The sequence below is a fragment of the Arvicola amphibius genome, chromosome 13 (genome assembly GCF_903992535.2).
Source record: "Arvicola amphibius chromosome 13, mArvAmp1.2, whole genome shotgun sequence".
NCBI classification, from domain to species: domain Eukaryota; kingdom Metazoa; phylum Chordata; class Mammalia; order Rodentia; family Cricetidae; genus Arvicola; species Arvicola amphibius.
The window spans coordinates 39,937,395-39,954,221 of NC_052059.1; the positions used below are offsets into that span (position 1 = coordinate 39,937,395).

Sequence of the window (16,827 nt, forward strand, 5' to 3'; positions counted from 1 at the left end):
CTCCAGAAGGAACTCTCTGGGTTCCCAGCTACCCTTGACCAGTGACTGGGCTGGACTGTCACCTCTGCAAGGTGTTAGCCCTCTCGTCTCCTTGGCCCCAGCTCCACACTTCTTCTCTGGGGAAAGAGAGTGTGGTAGTTTGCATGTAACTGGCCCCCATAATCTCACAATGAGTGGTACTACTAGGAAGTGTGACCTTATTGAAATAGATGTGGCCTTACCGGAGGAAATGTGTACACACTGTGGGGGTGAGCTTTGAGGTCTCCTATATTCAAGGTATCACCCAACGTCACAGTCCATTTCCTGTTGCCTTCAAAATGTAGCCAGCACCATGTCTGCCTGCATGCCAGCCAGCATGCTCTCTGCCATGATGAGAATGGACTGAACCTCTGAAACTGTAAGCGAGCCACCCCAATTAAATATTTTCCTTATAAGAGTTGCCATGTGTCTCTTCACAGCCATAGAAACCCTAACTACAACAGAAAGTGTCCTGCCACCTCTAAGTCCCATCATCAAGTACACGGCAGGTTCATTGTTGGCTAAATGAAAGCGGACCACTGGGCAAGGGATAAAAACATGAAAGGAAAGCTAGGGGGATGCTCTGTGATGGAAAACAAAGGAAGACAGCAGCCACCATGAAAAGGAAGAATGAAATCCAAGGAAAAACCAAACAAGAAATGCAGTATTGGCCAAAAGATGGAGCATGAGCACCAACCATAAGGCAAGACAGCAGCCTTGGTGGAAATCATCCACATGTGCAAAGCGGCTTTATCACCAACAAAGTGCATACATCAAAGGCCCTCAAAATTGAGTCACTAAAAATAACACATCACATACACACGCACACACACACACACGCACACACATGCACACACACACACACGCACACACATGCACACACACACACACGCACACACCTCAAAACATTTTAAGTTAGTTTCAGATTTTGAATTGCCACATTCATGGCTAACCTAGTGTGTATGTGGCCAATGGGCCATGGATTGGTCATATTTTCAAAGGACTGAAATATGTCCCTCCTTCTGGACTGGACAGAGAACAGACAGCGTGCGTGGAGATCACAACCCTCAGCATTCAAGCGTTTGTCCAACTTGCCTTCATAGCCACTATCTGAGGAAGTGGAGGACCCTGGCTCCGGCCTTGCAGAGGTGTAAAAGGCCACTTCAGCCTCGGTCTGATCGTCCCCATGAGACCCGCTGGCCTCCTCTGTGCCCCAGATCTCTGGCAGCTGTTGACTCATGAGGTTGCATTTCATAGTCTCCAATGCTGAGATAATCATATCTGCCGCATAGAAGTGGACATTTTCCTACAGGAAAAGACATGGTCAGTTCAAACAGGAGCACGATCAACTTTGCTTCAGAGTATGGATCAGATTTCAAAACTGGAGAAGTGCCACTTAAGTGACCTGAATGCAGATACACATAGCTGTTGATTTAACTAAGTTATGACATAACCCACATTCAGAGACACAGATATACCAAACTGAATTAATTCCTTTTCAGGACTGGAGAATGAACTTAACATCACATACGCTAGGCAAGCACTCTCCTACTGAGTCCCAACCCCAGCCACCAAGTTGACTTTCTTATGATAGGACACTCTCAGTACATGGGGCGCAACACCTGGCATAGTTCATCAGTCATGGACAACTGAGCACAGGTGTCTGGAAACTTCCCCCGGCAGCCTCCATCAAACACTGAGCAGAACCCTTTGGCTGTGCCTCGCCAGGGTGGTTTCCACACTCACATCTGAGAGACGCTGCCAAAGGACTAAGACTCTCAGTGGTTGAGAAGATCCACTCACCTTTTCCACATCAATGGGCAGCACAAATGTCTCTAGCGGGAAGAAATTCCAAGAATGGTTTCTTCTGCTGCTCCGAGCAGCACCTGCCAATACAGCTAGGCATTAAAATGGAGAAAGGGTGTGCATTATCCTGAATGGGCATAAATAAGGCACTGCTGGTGTAGCTCAGCGGTTAAGAGCACTGGCTGCTCTTCCAGAGGTCCTGAGTTCAATTCCCGGCAATAACATAGTGGCTCACAACCATCTGTAATGAGATCTGGTGCCCTCTTCCAGCCTGCAGGTGTACATGCAGACAGAACACTGTATATACACTGTATACATAATAAATAAATAAATCTTTAAAAAGAACTATAAAAAATAACAATAAAATGGAGAAAGGGGGCCTGGGGACATGGCTTGGTCAAGAAAGTGCTTGCTATGCAAGTTCCAGGACCTGAGTTTGGGACCCGAGTTCAGTCTCCTGTTGTATTGGGCACAGCACTTGTAATCTCAGTGCTGGAGAAGCGGGGACAGAAGTGTCCCTGGACTTGGTAGTTTAGACAAATTAGTGAGCTGCCGGCTCAGTGAGAGACTCTGTCTCCAAAAGAAGGGTGGATGGAGAATGATAGTAGCCGCCCGACATTGACTTCTGGACTCCATGTGTGCATGCATGCAGGTGAACACACAGCACAAAAGAAAACACACACACACACACACACACACACACACACACACACACCCGCACGCACACATGCATACAAAGACAGAGAAAAATGGGGAGAACAAATTGAAAGATTATCTAAACAAAACCAATTGTAGGTGCAAGTCTTCACCACCATTAAGAGGGAGGGAAAGGTACAGTTCTAGAAAGATGTGGGGGATGGAAGAGGAAGGAAGAGACTTCTGATGACAGGGCCTATAGACACAGCCTGGCTGTCAATTATTTCTACAGAAAACGAATGGAGTGACTGAGAAGTATCCGCGGGAAACCACGGGAATGGAGGGACCCAGTGGAGCAAAGATGGTGGGAAGATGAGCAGGTCACGGGAAATACCCACGAGAGACGGAAAGGCGGCCTTAAGAATTACAGGATCTCTTCCCCAGCTCGTGGCAATTGGCCCCAGACTTCCTGTTACACACACAAGTCATCTGAAAACAAAGAGTCCCCAGTCAAGCCCAGTGTTTGTGACACTGTGTCATCCATTCTTGCGTCCCCCCCTACTCCTTCCTGGCAATGGGCACCGAAGAGAGGGCTTCCTATTGCAGGGCTGCTAACTGCAGCCTTGGAAGGAAGTGAAATTTCATGACAGCCGGAGGAGCTGAGGTTTCCTGACCTGCTAAATTAAAATAAGATCCTGCCAACGCTCTGGGGGCTGTGGGTTCTCTGCTGCCAACAAACGCTGCCAGTGTCACCCTGACGCCTCATGTTGACCAAAGTGGGTTGGACATGGAAAACGGAGGATTTCTTGGCTGCGGTTGGTAAACATTTTGGGGGTAGGAAGTGAAGACCATTCACCATCTCTGCCACTGTAACCATAAGGCCACTACTGATGAAAGAAACTAAATTGCTGGTTTGTCTTTTTTAAAGCAAACACAGGAAGCTGGCAGGTTTGGGCCCCTTCGTCAGAGGCGCAGACCTGAGGGTAGAGGAAAAAGCAAGACCCTGCAGAATGGTGCCCAGCTTCATTATGCCTTGGTCACAGATTCTCTCGTGCCTTGAGTTGGGATTATTACCTGTTGCACATAAGGAGATAGAGAAAGCAAAGGTATTTTGTAAACATGTAGGTCCCGTTTAACCAATAGGACCCAGGAGGATTGCTTCTACAGTCTCAGGAAATGCTGCCGTTAGAGGCATGGGGGTCCGAGGAAAGCCCGTGTCTTAGTGGCCAATGTTCCTTCTTTCTGCTGCTCCACACTAAAGGAAGAGAGAACCCGGTCACTTCTGGGCTTCTGTTTCTTAACGGCACAGAAGGAATCTCTTTGCCAAGCTCAAGACGGTCTTGTCGGGTATGATGACTCACGCCTATCATCTCAGGAAGCGGAAGTGAGAGGATTGCTATGAGTCTAAGACCAGCCTGGACTACAGAGTGAGAGCTCATCTCTGAAACAAAACAAATAGAACACCTCAAAATACTGAATAGGTACTTATAGGATTGCTGGGAAACCCTGCCTTTGGACAACAGTGACCGCAGTACTTGTCTTTGCTTTGGGGTTCATTTTGTCCCATTGTTTTATCCAGGAGAAAGACAAAGACACAAAACTAATGCCAAGTTGAAGAACTGCTTGTACAAGGCTATGACAAGTGGGTTTGGGCCTCAGAGGCCATCGTCAGTCAGTGGCTGCTTTAACTTGTTACCATGATGGTTTATGTGGGGAAAGACTTCCTCCAGGAGGCAATCTAACAGCAAACTGTCTCTCACTTAGCAACCTCTAAATCCGCAAGCAAGCTGCTCTTGATCCTGAGAACTAACCACCTGGGTGAACAAAAGGAAGAAAGAAAGAAAGAAAGAAAGAAAGAAAGAAAGAAAGAAAGAAAGAAAGAAAGAAAGAAAGAAAGAAAGGAAGGAAGGAAGAAAGAAGGAAGGTAGAAAGACAGACAGAAGGAAAGAAAGAAAGACAGACAGAAAGAGAGACAGACAGAAGGAAAGAAAGAAGGAAAGAAAGACAGACAGAAGGAAAGAAAGACAGACAGAAAGAGAGACAGACAGAAGGAAAGAAAGAAAGACAGACAGACAGACAGACAGACAGAAAGAAAGAAAGAAAGAAAGAAAGGAAGGAAGGAAGAAAAAGAAATAAAGAAAGAAAGAAAGAAAGAAAGAAAGAAAGAAAGAAAGAAAGAAAGAAAGAAGGAAAAAAAGTAAGAAGAGGCCTCTTTTGAGAGGCATTTCGCTCAAATGTGGTGGCCTCAACATTAGCCTCTGAAAGACAATAAGATAAATGCACACACAGGCTGAGAACAGGCAGGTGACAGCTTTGAAAATTATTTTGCAACAAACAACAACGACAACAGAATGCTTCCCAGACTGTTTGAAGCAGGGCTCTAAACTCACAGTGTGGATATAAGGTAATGAATCCTTCGACATAAAATAAAGACAACTAGTTGAACCTTGCGTGGGGCTTTGGTTGGACTAATTCATTCAGCTTTCTATTTTCAGAGTCTGTGCACTGCTTCACAGAAAGGGAGCCCTTGTTTTCACACCAAGAGGCTTCAGATAGCCTTTCCGGCGAGTATTATGGCTACTGTTTTCAAACCTGCTATTTTCTCAGCTGTCTGTGCTGGAACTAGCACAGGTGAGGCACGTCCATCATCTGACTTCCCCACCCACAGCGGGTTGAGTGTTTCTAATGTTCTCCCTGCAAACAAAGCCTTGAGTGTTTTCACATCTGCCAGCTAGGAATGATACCCGCTTCACCGCTGACCCTCCCTTCTAAAGTCCCGGCCCAGCACTTGAACTATACTGAGCTAAATTGATGACCTTTTCTCTCAGTGGAAGGAGGAGATGATATCTGATCCACCTGTTGTGACCATTACAGAATATGGGCTGTGGTGACATTAAAGGAGCTCACGCATTGGCTTCTGGTCAAAGTAGAAGGCCATGAACGTCATTTTTCACTGCAAGACAATAGGCAGACTTTTGAGCCAAGCCCAGACAAACACATGGATGGAGAAGAATAAAGGAAGTCACCAGATAGAGTTACCGTCATCTGCAGAAGCTGTCAAAGGAGGAGACTCAAAACGGGCACTGTTTTCCTTAGGGCGTGGGGAAGTGGCCACAGTCTTGAGGTTTTTGAGCAGAGATCTGCGCTGAGGATGAACCTCTTGCTCTTCCGTAGCCAGGGAATAGTCACCATTCTTTCCCCCAAGGCCATTGGCAGTATTCTCAGACAGGGGTGTCTCAGCTAGGGAGTCCGGGTGGGACAACAGTGGAAGGCCCACAGGAGAGGGAGTGTCCACCACCAAGTGTTTCCCACTGCTCTGCACTGTTGGTCTCTGGGGGAATAAGTCTTGTAGCGGCTGCTCCACACACAGGGGGTTGATCCAGCAGGCTTTATGTCGCAGGAGCCTCACGTCTAGCTGGCAAAGAGGGTGGTCAGTGTCCAGGAGCTGGGGTGAACCATCAGCATCCTCACAGGCACCGCTGATCCCTTCCCAGGGGTCCATAGGACAATCTTGCCGGTCTGTGGATTGGGACACCATCCTTCCCGGTGTGGAGGGAGCGTGCTCGAAACATAGCTCTCCAGTGGCTGCTGTACCACCAGGCATGGTCCTTGAACTCATCACATGGCCAGCTGGGGGTCTGAAGAGTTTATCTGCAATGAGCAAGAATCATCCTAGATAAATAAGAGTCCAGTCATATTTTTGGTTATATATTATTGTCAGTAAGCAAAAAAACAAATAATTCCTTTATACCTCGCATTAACTTCTTGTATGTTCAAGTCAACATTAAATGACTAAATCAGAAGATTTAATGTAGAGATAAGAAACATTTTTGCCAGTGTGGGCTTAATTGAAGAAGCCACAAAGATCAACTAATAATGCAAAACAGCAACATACCAAAGGTATGATGATAAAAATCACCTGTCAAATCAAAAATGGGAGTGCCGTGTAAAAGTCAAGACACTTTTATAGCACATTATTTGGAGTTCCTTCTAGCCTTAGACCAAAGTCAGGAAGACAACCCCTAAGACCCTGGTGCCGTGTGGTTTGCATCAGCTTGAATATTCGCGACATCTATAGGAATTCAATATGAGTTTCTAATAGTTTTAAATCATGCTGTGGCTCTAGACTCCATCTTTAAAATGGTCTGTCTGCTTTGGCCGTAGTGAGGGTGATGATGGCTAAAATGTTGGTCTGCACAGTGAGAAGCACTTCGGCGATTTCAGCAAACATTTCTTTTTCCTGTCCGTCTTTTTTTTTTTTTTTGGTTTTTCGAGACAGGGTTTCCCTGTAGTTTCTAGAGCCTGTCCTGGAACTAGCTCTTGTAGACCAGGCTGGCCTCGAACTCAGAGATCCGCCTGCCTCTGCCTCCCGAGTGCTGGGATTAAAGGCGTGCGCCACCACCACCCGGCCTCCTGTCCGTCTTTGAGAGCAAGGTGGTCCAACCAAGTCAGCCTTCACAAGACGCAGTCCATCTGGGCAAGTCCAGCCCAAATGAAGAGTACCACCACACATGAGTCTCTATGTCTTTGTGTCCAAAACACCAGAGAGAAAAGCATCTTAAGGACTGACTGCGCTTGTGTCTTCAGCGGGTTCAGTCCTTGGTCACATAACCCATGTTACTGGGTGTAGTGACCCAGTGTGTCATGGCTGTGGGAGTGTGTGGCAAAGTCAGAAGCTAGAAGGGGCCTGAATAAGACATGCCCTTCTCAGCACGCCTTCGATGTCTTGCTTCTTCCAACCAGCCCCACCTTCCCATAGTCTATTCAATTTTTTAATCCCTCGGTGGGTTAGTCCACGGATTAGGTCAGAACCCTTTCGGTTGAATCCTCTCTGAAGACTATCACAGACATGCTGGAGGTTTATTCTACTTGATCCAGTCAACAGGCAAGACTATCACATACAAGTGTAACTGAATATGAAAATTTAGAGTCGACTCCAGAGTGTTAACCATCATCACGCCATGTGGAGCTGAGGTGCACGTGCGGATTTCTATCCAACGTCCCCTCCGCTCCAGGCAAGTTATCATATTACCTGCTTAACCTTTTCCCACTGACCCTCAACTTAATACACCTAAATCAGACTCTAAAGCCCCCTCTTCCAAAACTGCTCCTCTCTTTCTTTCCCCATCCCAGGAAGTAAATTTCTCAGTCCCCCGAGTCTACGATTTAGGAGCCATGTGTGACCCCATGCATTCCCAGCTCTCTGTCTTTAATCTCTGAACAAGTTTAGAGCTGGCGTGTCCATCTAAGCCACTGTCTTCTCCCACTTGGACACCCACCTAGGACTTCACAGTGGAGAGCAGCTTCCCTCCTTCTGCCCTTCCCCAACCACAACCTCAGGCATTCAGAGAAACCCTTTATAAACCCAAACTGCATCTCATTCTCCCAATCAAACCCCAAAGGATTCCCATCAAATCAAGAATAAAATCCACAGTTCTTACCTTGTCTTTAAGGCTTGCCCTGACCCTGAAGACCACTCATGTATCTTTTCTCAGCCTTTGTCAGCCCCAACAACACAACAAGCTCTCGGGCGCTCAATTCTCAGCACCCCAAGGGTGCAGTTCACCTTCTGCTTGAAGTGCTCTTCCCTCAAGTGAGCACAGCCTGGTCCTCTCTCGTCATGCCTTAGTTTTGAATTACTTCCTCAAGGAAATCTTTCCTAACTGAAGGTCGTTCCCTGCTCACCTCCTAGTCTGCCACTCTGTTCAAATGTTGTCACAGAAACGTCACTTCCTGATTCTTTTCCACTCCTTCCCTCTGAGTCTTCCTCTGCCCCCAACTGTAAGCTCCATGACAGCAGAGTTTTGTCTGTTCTCTGCCACATCATGTCCCCCGTGTCTTCAGCTGCACGTAAGAGCTTAATAAATGCTTATGGAGTAGATGAACATAACCAACAATTTGGAAATAAAGTCAAGAGATAAATACCTTCTTTGGTAGATATGGTTGTTCAGTTATTGGGATGTAATTATTTTTAACAAGAATAGAAATGAACACAAGCCTCCTAAAGATATAGAATTTTTCTCACTCCCAGTGGACATTGATAAGATACAACTTCAAATACACCAAAAGAAACTACATATAAAAATTGTTCTTAAGAGTCTTTAGATTTCCTTGATTTGAAGGCCCTGTATTCTAGGTTACATGTTTTGGAGAAATGCAGATGAAGGATACACTCTGTGTATGTGTGTATGATGTGTTGCAAAGGGCATGGAAGGGATGGAATAATTACTTTGGATTTTATTTACAAAAAAAATAGGTTTCTATAAAGGCCCTAAACACAGAGCCTCAGAACAAGAAGTGAAGAGTTCCCATCACTCAACGCTCCAAAAACCCTTCTTCAGTCCCACAGATAACTGCTGGCTATTCCACCCCTCCCACGTCCTTTACAACGAATGACCCACCTATGTCAGATCCCAAGATTTGTTTTGTCTTCTTGTTCAAGCACACACATTGGCTCTTCTTAGTTACTGTTCCATTGTTGTAAAGAAGCACTGTGACCAAGGCAACTCTTATCAAAGAAAGCATTTAACTGGGGTCTTTTTATAGCTCCAGAGGGTTAGTTCGTGGTCACCATGGCAGGGAGCAGACAGACATGGTGCTGGAGCTGGAGCTGAGGGCTCTACATTCTGATTCAAAAAACAGTAGCAGTGGGTGGGGGCTGAGATTGGGCCTGGTGTGTGGGGTTTTAAAACTCAAAGCCCATGCCCAGTGATACATATCCTCCAATAAGGCCACACCTCCTAGTCTTTCCCAAACAGTTCACCAACTGGGGACCAAGCATTCAAAGGTATGAGCCTATGGGGGCCGTTCTCATTCAAAGCTTCACGGTTTCATAGTGGACACGTCCCGTAATTTATATTCTTGTTCAACAATGCAACTTAAAGGTTACTTCACACACATTTTAACTTCTTTTTTGTTTTATTTCTTTATTTATATCGAATGAATGTTTTGTCTCCATGTATATATGTTCACCATGTATGTGCCTGATCCCTATGGCGGTCAGAAGAGGACATCAGATTCCCTGGAACAGGATTACAACCAGCTGAGAGCCACTATATGGGAGCTGGGAACTGAACCCCTGCCTTCTGCTAGAGCAGCCATCTCTCCAGCCCCTTGTCTTAACTTCCTACCACTTTCCCCGGTGTACATGTGCTACAGTTTACATAGCCAGACCCGACATACATATTTATTTCCAGCTTTTCAGTACTATGGAATATATATCAGTGAGCAACTTCGTTCATAATATAATTTGCTGACTCCCTCTGCTTGTCTGTTTCTCTTACTAGCTCCAATCTTACTTTGAGTCCCATTTCAAAATGGCCCCATGATTCCCTAGGGCTCTGGCCCCCAGTTTGTTTTCTACCTCTGTGACAAACGTCATGAATAAAAGCAACTTGGGGGGTGTAATGGCTAACCTTGGTTGTCAACTTGACGACATCGGGAATTGATTAAAACCCAAGCATACCCATGATGGATTTTCCTGACTGGATCATTTAAGATAGGTTGACTAGTATTCTGTTGTGTGTATACACTACATTTTTAAAATTTTTAAATGTATTCTTCTGCTGATGGATATTTAAGTTGCTTACATTACATATGTTGGCTATAAAGAACAGAGACTGTGGATATCTCTGGCATGATGAGTTCACTTCTTTTGGACATTTATCCAGAAGTGAGACTGTTACACCCTTTGGTAGTTCCATTTACAGCATTGGCTGGCCCTCCGTAGTGTTCCCATAATGGCAGTGTTGTTACTACCAATAGCACACCAGGCCCCCTTTCTCCACATCCCCACAAAGAAAATTCATTATGACACATTTCCTGGTGTGTTACTAAACACACCCAGTAAGCAAATGTGGCCGAAAATGAGTAATTCTTCAACCATAGCATGTGATCAAATTCATGAATATTTCCCTATACTCTCTTCAGTCTCTCTCTGGGCCTACTTCCCTTCAGACACTGACTTCAAACAAAGATTCACATCCCCAAGTAAGCTGACAGACTCTGAATCTATCATGTCAAACTGAAAACGTTAATATGCCCAGCAACACAGCTCCAAGCTTCTAGACAACATCTAGAATCAGAGCAAACAGAGATTGTTTTTTTTAAAGGTCAAAGCTTTACTGTAACAGGTGAACATTATCTTATAAGAAGGTCAGCAAGAAGGACACAGTGTCTTATTGCAGTGGCTGCTGGGTGACGTCACAGGCACTGCTTCCTCTCTGGTCCTCTTTTTCTCTCTGGTCAAATCTCTGGTAAAAAGAGATTTGCTAGTAGCTCTATAGGCTTGCTGTCAGCACAAGGAAGGCACAAGGCACAAGGAAGAAGGACAGAGAGCCATTGAAAGTAATATATGTGGTGGCACGATGAGGGGACAGCCCTAAGGCAAGGATCAGAGAACACCGGATGCTCACCTGAAGAACCACAGAGTTGCCTCAGATTCACAAGTGACCAACTTCCTACGGCTGTTACATGCTTCCCACTTCCCACTCTTAGCTTTCTCGGTGAACACTCACATGAGCTCAGGTGCTAATGTATCAATTTGAGAAATGAGACGGGACCATGAGGGGACTTGCCCCAAGCTTTACTTTGGCAATCAGCAGTAGAACAAAATGGAAGTCTGACGCCTGAGCCAAAAGTCCTTCCGTGAGGAGTCATATGGCCTACACCAGCAGTTTCCTTGGTAATGTGATCTTGAAGACTTTCCTATCAGATTTATTTCCAAGGGCAGAATTAAGAAGCTGAGAGTGGTGGCTCGTGCCTAGGATTTCAGCACTTGGGAGGCTAAGGCAGGAGGATCTTGAATTACAGGATCAGTTGAGCTACTAAAGAGCTCAAGGCCAGGGTGGGCTACACAGTGGGATGCTTTCTCAAACAGCAGCAAGAAAAGGAAGATTAAGAACTGGAATGCTCCCTGGACTTGGTGGTAGATGCTTGTAATCCCAGCTACTCAAGAGGCTGGTGATTCTAAGCTGATGAACAGATTGGGCAATGTGTCAAGATTCTGTCTCAAAATAAAAGTTAAAGGGTCTGTGGGTGTGGCTCGGTGGTATAGCACTTGCCTAGCAAACACACCAGGACATGGTTCTTTCTCCTTCCCCCAAAAAGAAGAGATTGTCATTTATATGCCCCATACATTCTCTACTTTAATATTCTGTATAATTATAAAGCACGTGTATAATTATAATTAAAAAACAACATTATTTTTGCTTTCTTGTACCTTAAAAATTGCTCAAGTAATTGTCCATTTATAATGTTACAGATGGAGAACAATAGTAAACCACCTGTAACTCCAGCATTCAAGAGGCAGGAGGAGCAAGATTCTGTCTCAAAAAACAAAGCAAGCAAGCAAACAAACCAACAAATGTGAAAGCAGAAATATACACGAACATAATTAAAGACTAACTAAAACACTGAAAGACACCTGTTAACCCCGAAACATTTGACTTGGTACTCGTCCTTGAAAGATGCCTAGATTTCCACACATGAGCAAGATAAAACGAGTTGCCATGGTGGAAAATGTCTGGCGCATCCCCAGGGTTAACACAAACTGACCATCTGATCTAGGAACGCTTCTGCAGACTCACAAAAAAAAAAAAACACAAATGGAAAAGGATGTTCAACAAGCCGCATACTTGAATGTGAGAGCAGCACTTGCTCATCACAGACAGAAAAGAGGAAACACTGCAAATGTCTACCAACCAATACTACATGAACAAAGGGTCCGGCAAGCATGCTGTGAAATTAATAGTGCTTAGTCATGATTAAAAATGTGAAATAATAGTGCTTAGTCATGATTAAAAATGAATGCTGCTGGGAGTGAGCCAAGTAAACGAAGTCAGACACGAAAGACATTTCCCTTTCCTAAGTATTGATGTCAGACGACCAGAGCAGGTGACTCTGCACAGACGGAGCAGATTGGCAGCTCTTAGAATGGAGGAGAGGGGAAAGCGGTTGGCTAAAGAGAAGCAGGCTTACTTCTGAGGTAGGAAAAGCAACCACAGCAATGGCACCCACTAACGTTCATTGACTTCTATGAGAAACAAGAGTCATATGGCATCTGAGTTTTATATTGATCTCAGCAATGCTATTTTTGTATTGGAACAGGAAGAAGTGTCCCTCTCCCTTAAAGAAGACCTAGGAAGATCTAGGGGGCTGGTGAATCAAAGCGGGGTCATCAGAGGAAGGCCAACCGCAAGGCTGCGGAGGTACGGAAATGGTAGAAGAAAGCAGGAGAGAGAAGGAGAGTTAAGAGATGATGAAGAGATGAGCCTAAAATAGCATGCAGAGGGAGGGGAAGTAAAAGTGAACTCACCACAACAGCACTATTTAGGAGAGAGAGGGGAGAGGGGGGGAGGGAGGGATGGCGAAGAACACACCATTCTAGATGGCTTCTGGAGAGCTATCATACCTATCTCTTGAGTACGCCACATGCTCAGACATGTACCCTGACTTTCAAACAGCACAGGGGCCAAGTCTGTGACCCGGTTAACAGCCAGGAAACAAGGCCCAAATGTGAAGCACTGTGGTGTGTATGGTTGGGTGCCCATCTTTTAGAAGCACATACAGAAAGACATAGAAAGAGCAGGATTTCTTGCGTTGCTTTAAAATGCTGCCAGAAGGGATGGATGTGGAAGACGGGCGTTATTAGACACACCGATAACTGCTGGAATTGTGAGAAGAGAGCACTATTCATTACACTATCCTTTCTACTTGCAAGTGGAAATTTTCCATCAGAAAATCTTATAAGTAAAGAGATTTGAAAAAGAGACTCAATTTGCTACATCTATATGCTATGACCTCTATGACACCTCTATCCTTCGTAAAACACTCCACACCTTTACGACTTTGGTATCTGGGTCTTTATGGAAATGCTACCATCACGTTTTCACCACCTAGGTGTGTGCTGTCCCCATTTCCCACCCACTGTTTCTCCATAGCCGTTTTCCTCTGACATCGTCCTCCTTGTCCGGTCATAGTACGGCATTCAGTTTGTGACTTGAATTGTTCTAAATCACACACACACACACACACACACACACACACATACACACACACTTATACTTTAGGGCACACTCTTTCAAGATATTTCAGGTAAGCATAAACTCTCCTGCTTTCCAAATAGCAGCAAAGAGGCCAGGGGATGAGAACAGGATGAAAACTATTAAAAACTCAGGATGACTAAGAAATACTCGGTATGGAAGCAAACCTGGAAGTCCTTAAATGAGGGAAGATGGTCCAGAAATGCAGACACTTGACATAAAAATAACTTGGGTTCCGAAAGGAAAGAAGAAGAGGGAAAAGAGAAGGAGGAAGGAAAGAACAGAAACCCACCTCTTTATCCTCAGAGTCCACGAGAAGATGTTAACGGGGCTACCTCTTAGGGAAGGCACACAGAGTCTGAAAAGCGTTTTCAAATGGTAGACCCCAGAGACCCAGGCCAAACCAATTTAGCCCTTATTTTCTCAGGCCCACAGGTGAAGGGAAAAAGTTTAAACCTCAAGACCCAAACACTTCCTCCTGAAGAACTGTACTCATCACGTGTTGTCACGGCCCCGTGATGATGGTGTGCTGTAGTGATATTTTGTTTGTGTTTTAATAAATAAATCCTGCCTGAACATCAGAGTGCAGAGCTAAGCCATTAGAGACCAGGGAGTGATGGCACACTCCTTTAATCCCAGGCCTTGAGGCAACCCTGTGATTCATGAGATTGAGTCTGTCCAAAAACGAGAAATAGAACTCACACAAAAGTGATCCCAGCACTTGGGATCCCACACCTTTAATCCCAGCACTAGAGAGGTGGAGACAGGAGTGATATGACCTGGCAGAGAGTGGTATTTAAGGAGGAGAAGACAAGAGCTCATTGGAATCTGAGGTTTGGTGGAAGCACAGTGCCGTCTAGGCCGTCTGAGGATCGCCTCTTCGGTCTGAGCATTGGTGGAGGCTAAAGGTCTCTCTAGTGACTTGCTGCTCTGCTTCTCTGATCTTCAGCTTTAACCCCTACATCTGACTCTGGGTTTTACTAATTAAGATCAACTAGAACCCGTGCTGCATTGTGCACTTGCTTCTCAGACACTAAAGCTCCAGAAGACTTCAAAATGAGAGCAAGCAGCAAAAAACTCCTGTGTTTATGCAGGTTGCAGGACAATTCAGATCATTTGGCAATTGAGCCATACTTATATGTTTTAAAATAACAGCTCATGTTTCTTTAGCTGTCCCCCAAACTACATTTTCAAATGAAGAAAGAGCAGAGAAGGATACCCCAGAGATTTTTCAGAGCTCAGATGTTCTCAGACCCACTAGAATGGGTTACAGGTAAAAGGGGGTGGAGAACATAGGAAAAATAGCCTGACTGCAATGTTCATCAGTTGACATCAACTGAGGACAATGCCCGCTCACACCTCAGACCTCCATAGTCTTCCGTCCACCCACAACAACAATGACAACAACACACGCACGCGCGCGCAGACACACAACCCACCTTGGAGGGCTAATGTACACTTCCCTCTTTTAATAAATGTAAAGCCAAAGGTGCAATCAATTTTTAGGGAGAGAGAGAGAGAGAGAGAGAGAGAGAGAGAGAGAGACAGAGGGAGAGGGAGAGGGGGGGGGATTTTCAAAGCAAAGTGCTGGGTAAATCGTGCTGGTTATGTGGTTTCATGGTCTATGGTCGATTTATTTACAGTTACCCAGCTGCCAGGTGACAAAAACACCCACATCTGAAATCTCCTTTCCCCCCAAAAAGTCTTTTTCCTTCTCAGCTCAGGCTTCCCGTTATGAAGGACACAGCATCTACTCAATACAAGAATACTATTATTATTTCATGAATCCGAGAACCGAAAGTGATGACCACACAGCCATCCCATAGCTCTATGGAGAATCACAGCTGGAAAGAGGATTCCAGAACCTCCATTCTCAACCCGCAGACCACCTCTGTGTATGGGATAAAACCCGGGGCAGAGAGCATACACACACTCACATGCACACATGCGTGCACGCACGCACACACCTCCCAGTCAGGAAGGTGATTTCACAACAGAGTGGGAAGACGCTTCTGAGCTCCGTGACCTTGAACGAGGCACCGCAGCTCTCTGTGCTCCATTCCAACCTTCAGCTGGATGTGAGAACTAACTGAATTGTAGCTTGTGTGACTCAGCCGGGCACACCGTGTTCTTTAGAAGTTAAGTTCGCTATCATTGTCCTCACTATCACAGAGCCATTCCCAGCTAAGGATGAACGGCTAGGAAGCCCTCGGAGTCTTCCTTCAGGTCCTCTGAACTCAAATGTATGGCCGACCAGAGATCTTTTGGAGGCATGATGAGAAGATGTAATAGGACCGACAGGCACCAGTGTCTCTGGGATTTATTCTCTCTGGAAGCCTGCGCATGTGTATTTAAGAAGAACTGCGTAGACGTTAATAGTCACACAGTTCACCACGCCAATCTCTCTGTGCATGAATAGAAATCTATTATTAGTGACGAGGGAAACTATTCAAATCTGTCGATTGTGTCACGTGTGTGCATGCAGAGGAACGGGGACTTGGACCACTAGCAAATGAAGTTCTTTCCACTTGAATAATTGCCCTCGGCTCCCACAGGAATTGTCTGTGTAAAAACAAAACAAATAACAAAGGGGGCTGGAGAGATGGCTCAGTAGTTAAAAGCACTGGTTGCTCTTGCAAAGGACACAGGTTAAAGTCCCAGCATCCACATGGTGACTCACAGCCATCCACAGTTGGGGGATCCGAGGCTTTCTTGTGGTCTCCTTGGGCACCAGACACACACACATAGTGCACAGATATACAGGGGGACAAAACACTAAAACATAAACTAAATAAAAAAAAAAAAAAAAAACAAAACAACCACGGCCTCAGATGCCATGATCCTCAAATTCCATCAGTGTTCCTTACACACACACACGCACACACACACACACACACACACACACACACACACACCGCCTCTCTACAGACCCCAAGGAACTGAATGAGAAGAGGCAGTTCCTATTATCTGGGTTGTGAGGAGCATGTGGCAAGGCCGCTGAAGAGGAACTGAGAGCTGCTGGGATGGAGAAACAGACATGCTTTGACCCTTGCCACAGGGAGTTACAAAAAGATCAAGCTTACATAAAGCCTCTTCTGGCCGCTGCCCGGCAGGAGCTATGGGCCCAGCACCGGTTACTCGCTGCGAAAGCCAACCCTAAAGCCTGTCGATGGTACCTCCCTCCTGGAGGCTCATTTCTCTTTCCACTCTCTGGGAATTGGAACCGGGGCTCTCTCGCCTCACCAAGGAAGTGCCTTGACAAATATTTGGCCCTGAGACTGGTTTAAGGAACCCCGAGTTTGCTAATGGGCTTCAAGTTCTTTGC

At 45.5% G+C, this 16,827-nt stretch overlaps 1 protein-coding gene across 1 annotated transcript in view; it reads right to left on the reverse strand.

The window, feature by feature from the left end:
• The window catches only part of Rubcnl (rubicon like autophagy enhancer), a 35,153-nt gene that overhangs the window by 17,252 nt on the left and 1,074 nt on the right, over positions 1–16,827 (reverse strand). Inside the window, exons 2-4 of the mRNA XM_038310359.1 lie at positions 5,500–6,111; positions 1,822–1,904; positions 1,114–1,324 (exon numbers count right to left, since the gene is read on the reverse strand). Of these exons, the coding sequence (XP_038166287.1) occupies positions 1,114–1,324; positions 1,822–1,904; positions 5,500–6,079 (874 nt within the window). The 5' untranslated portion in view covers positions 6,080–6,111. The remainder of the gene's footprint in view (positions 1–1,113; positions 1,325–1,821; positions 1,905–5,499; positions 6,112–16,827) is intronic.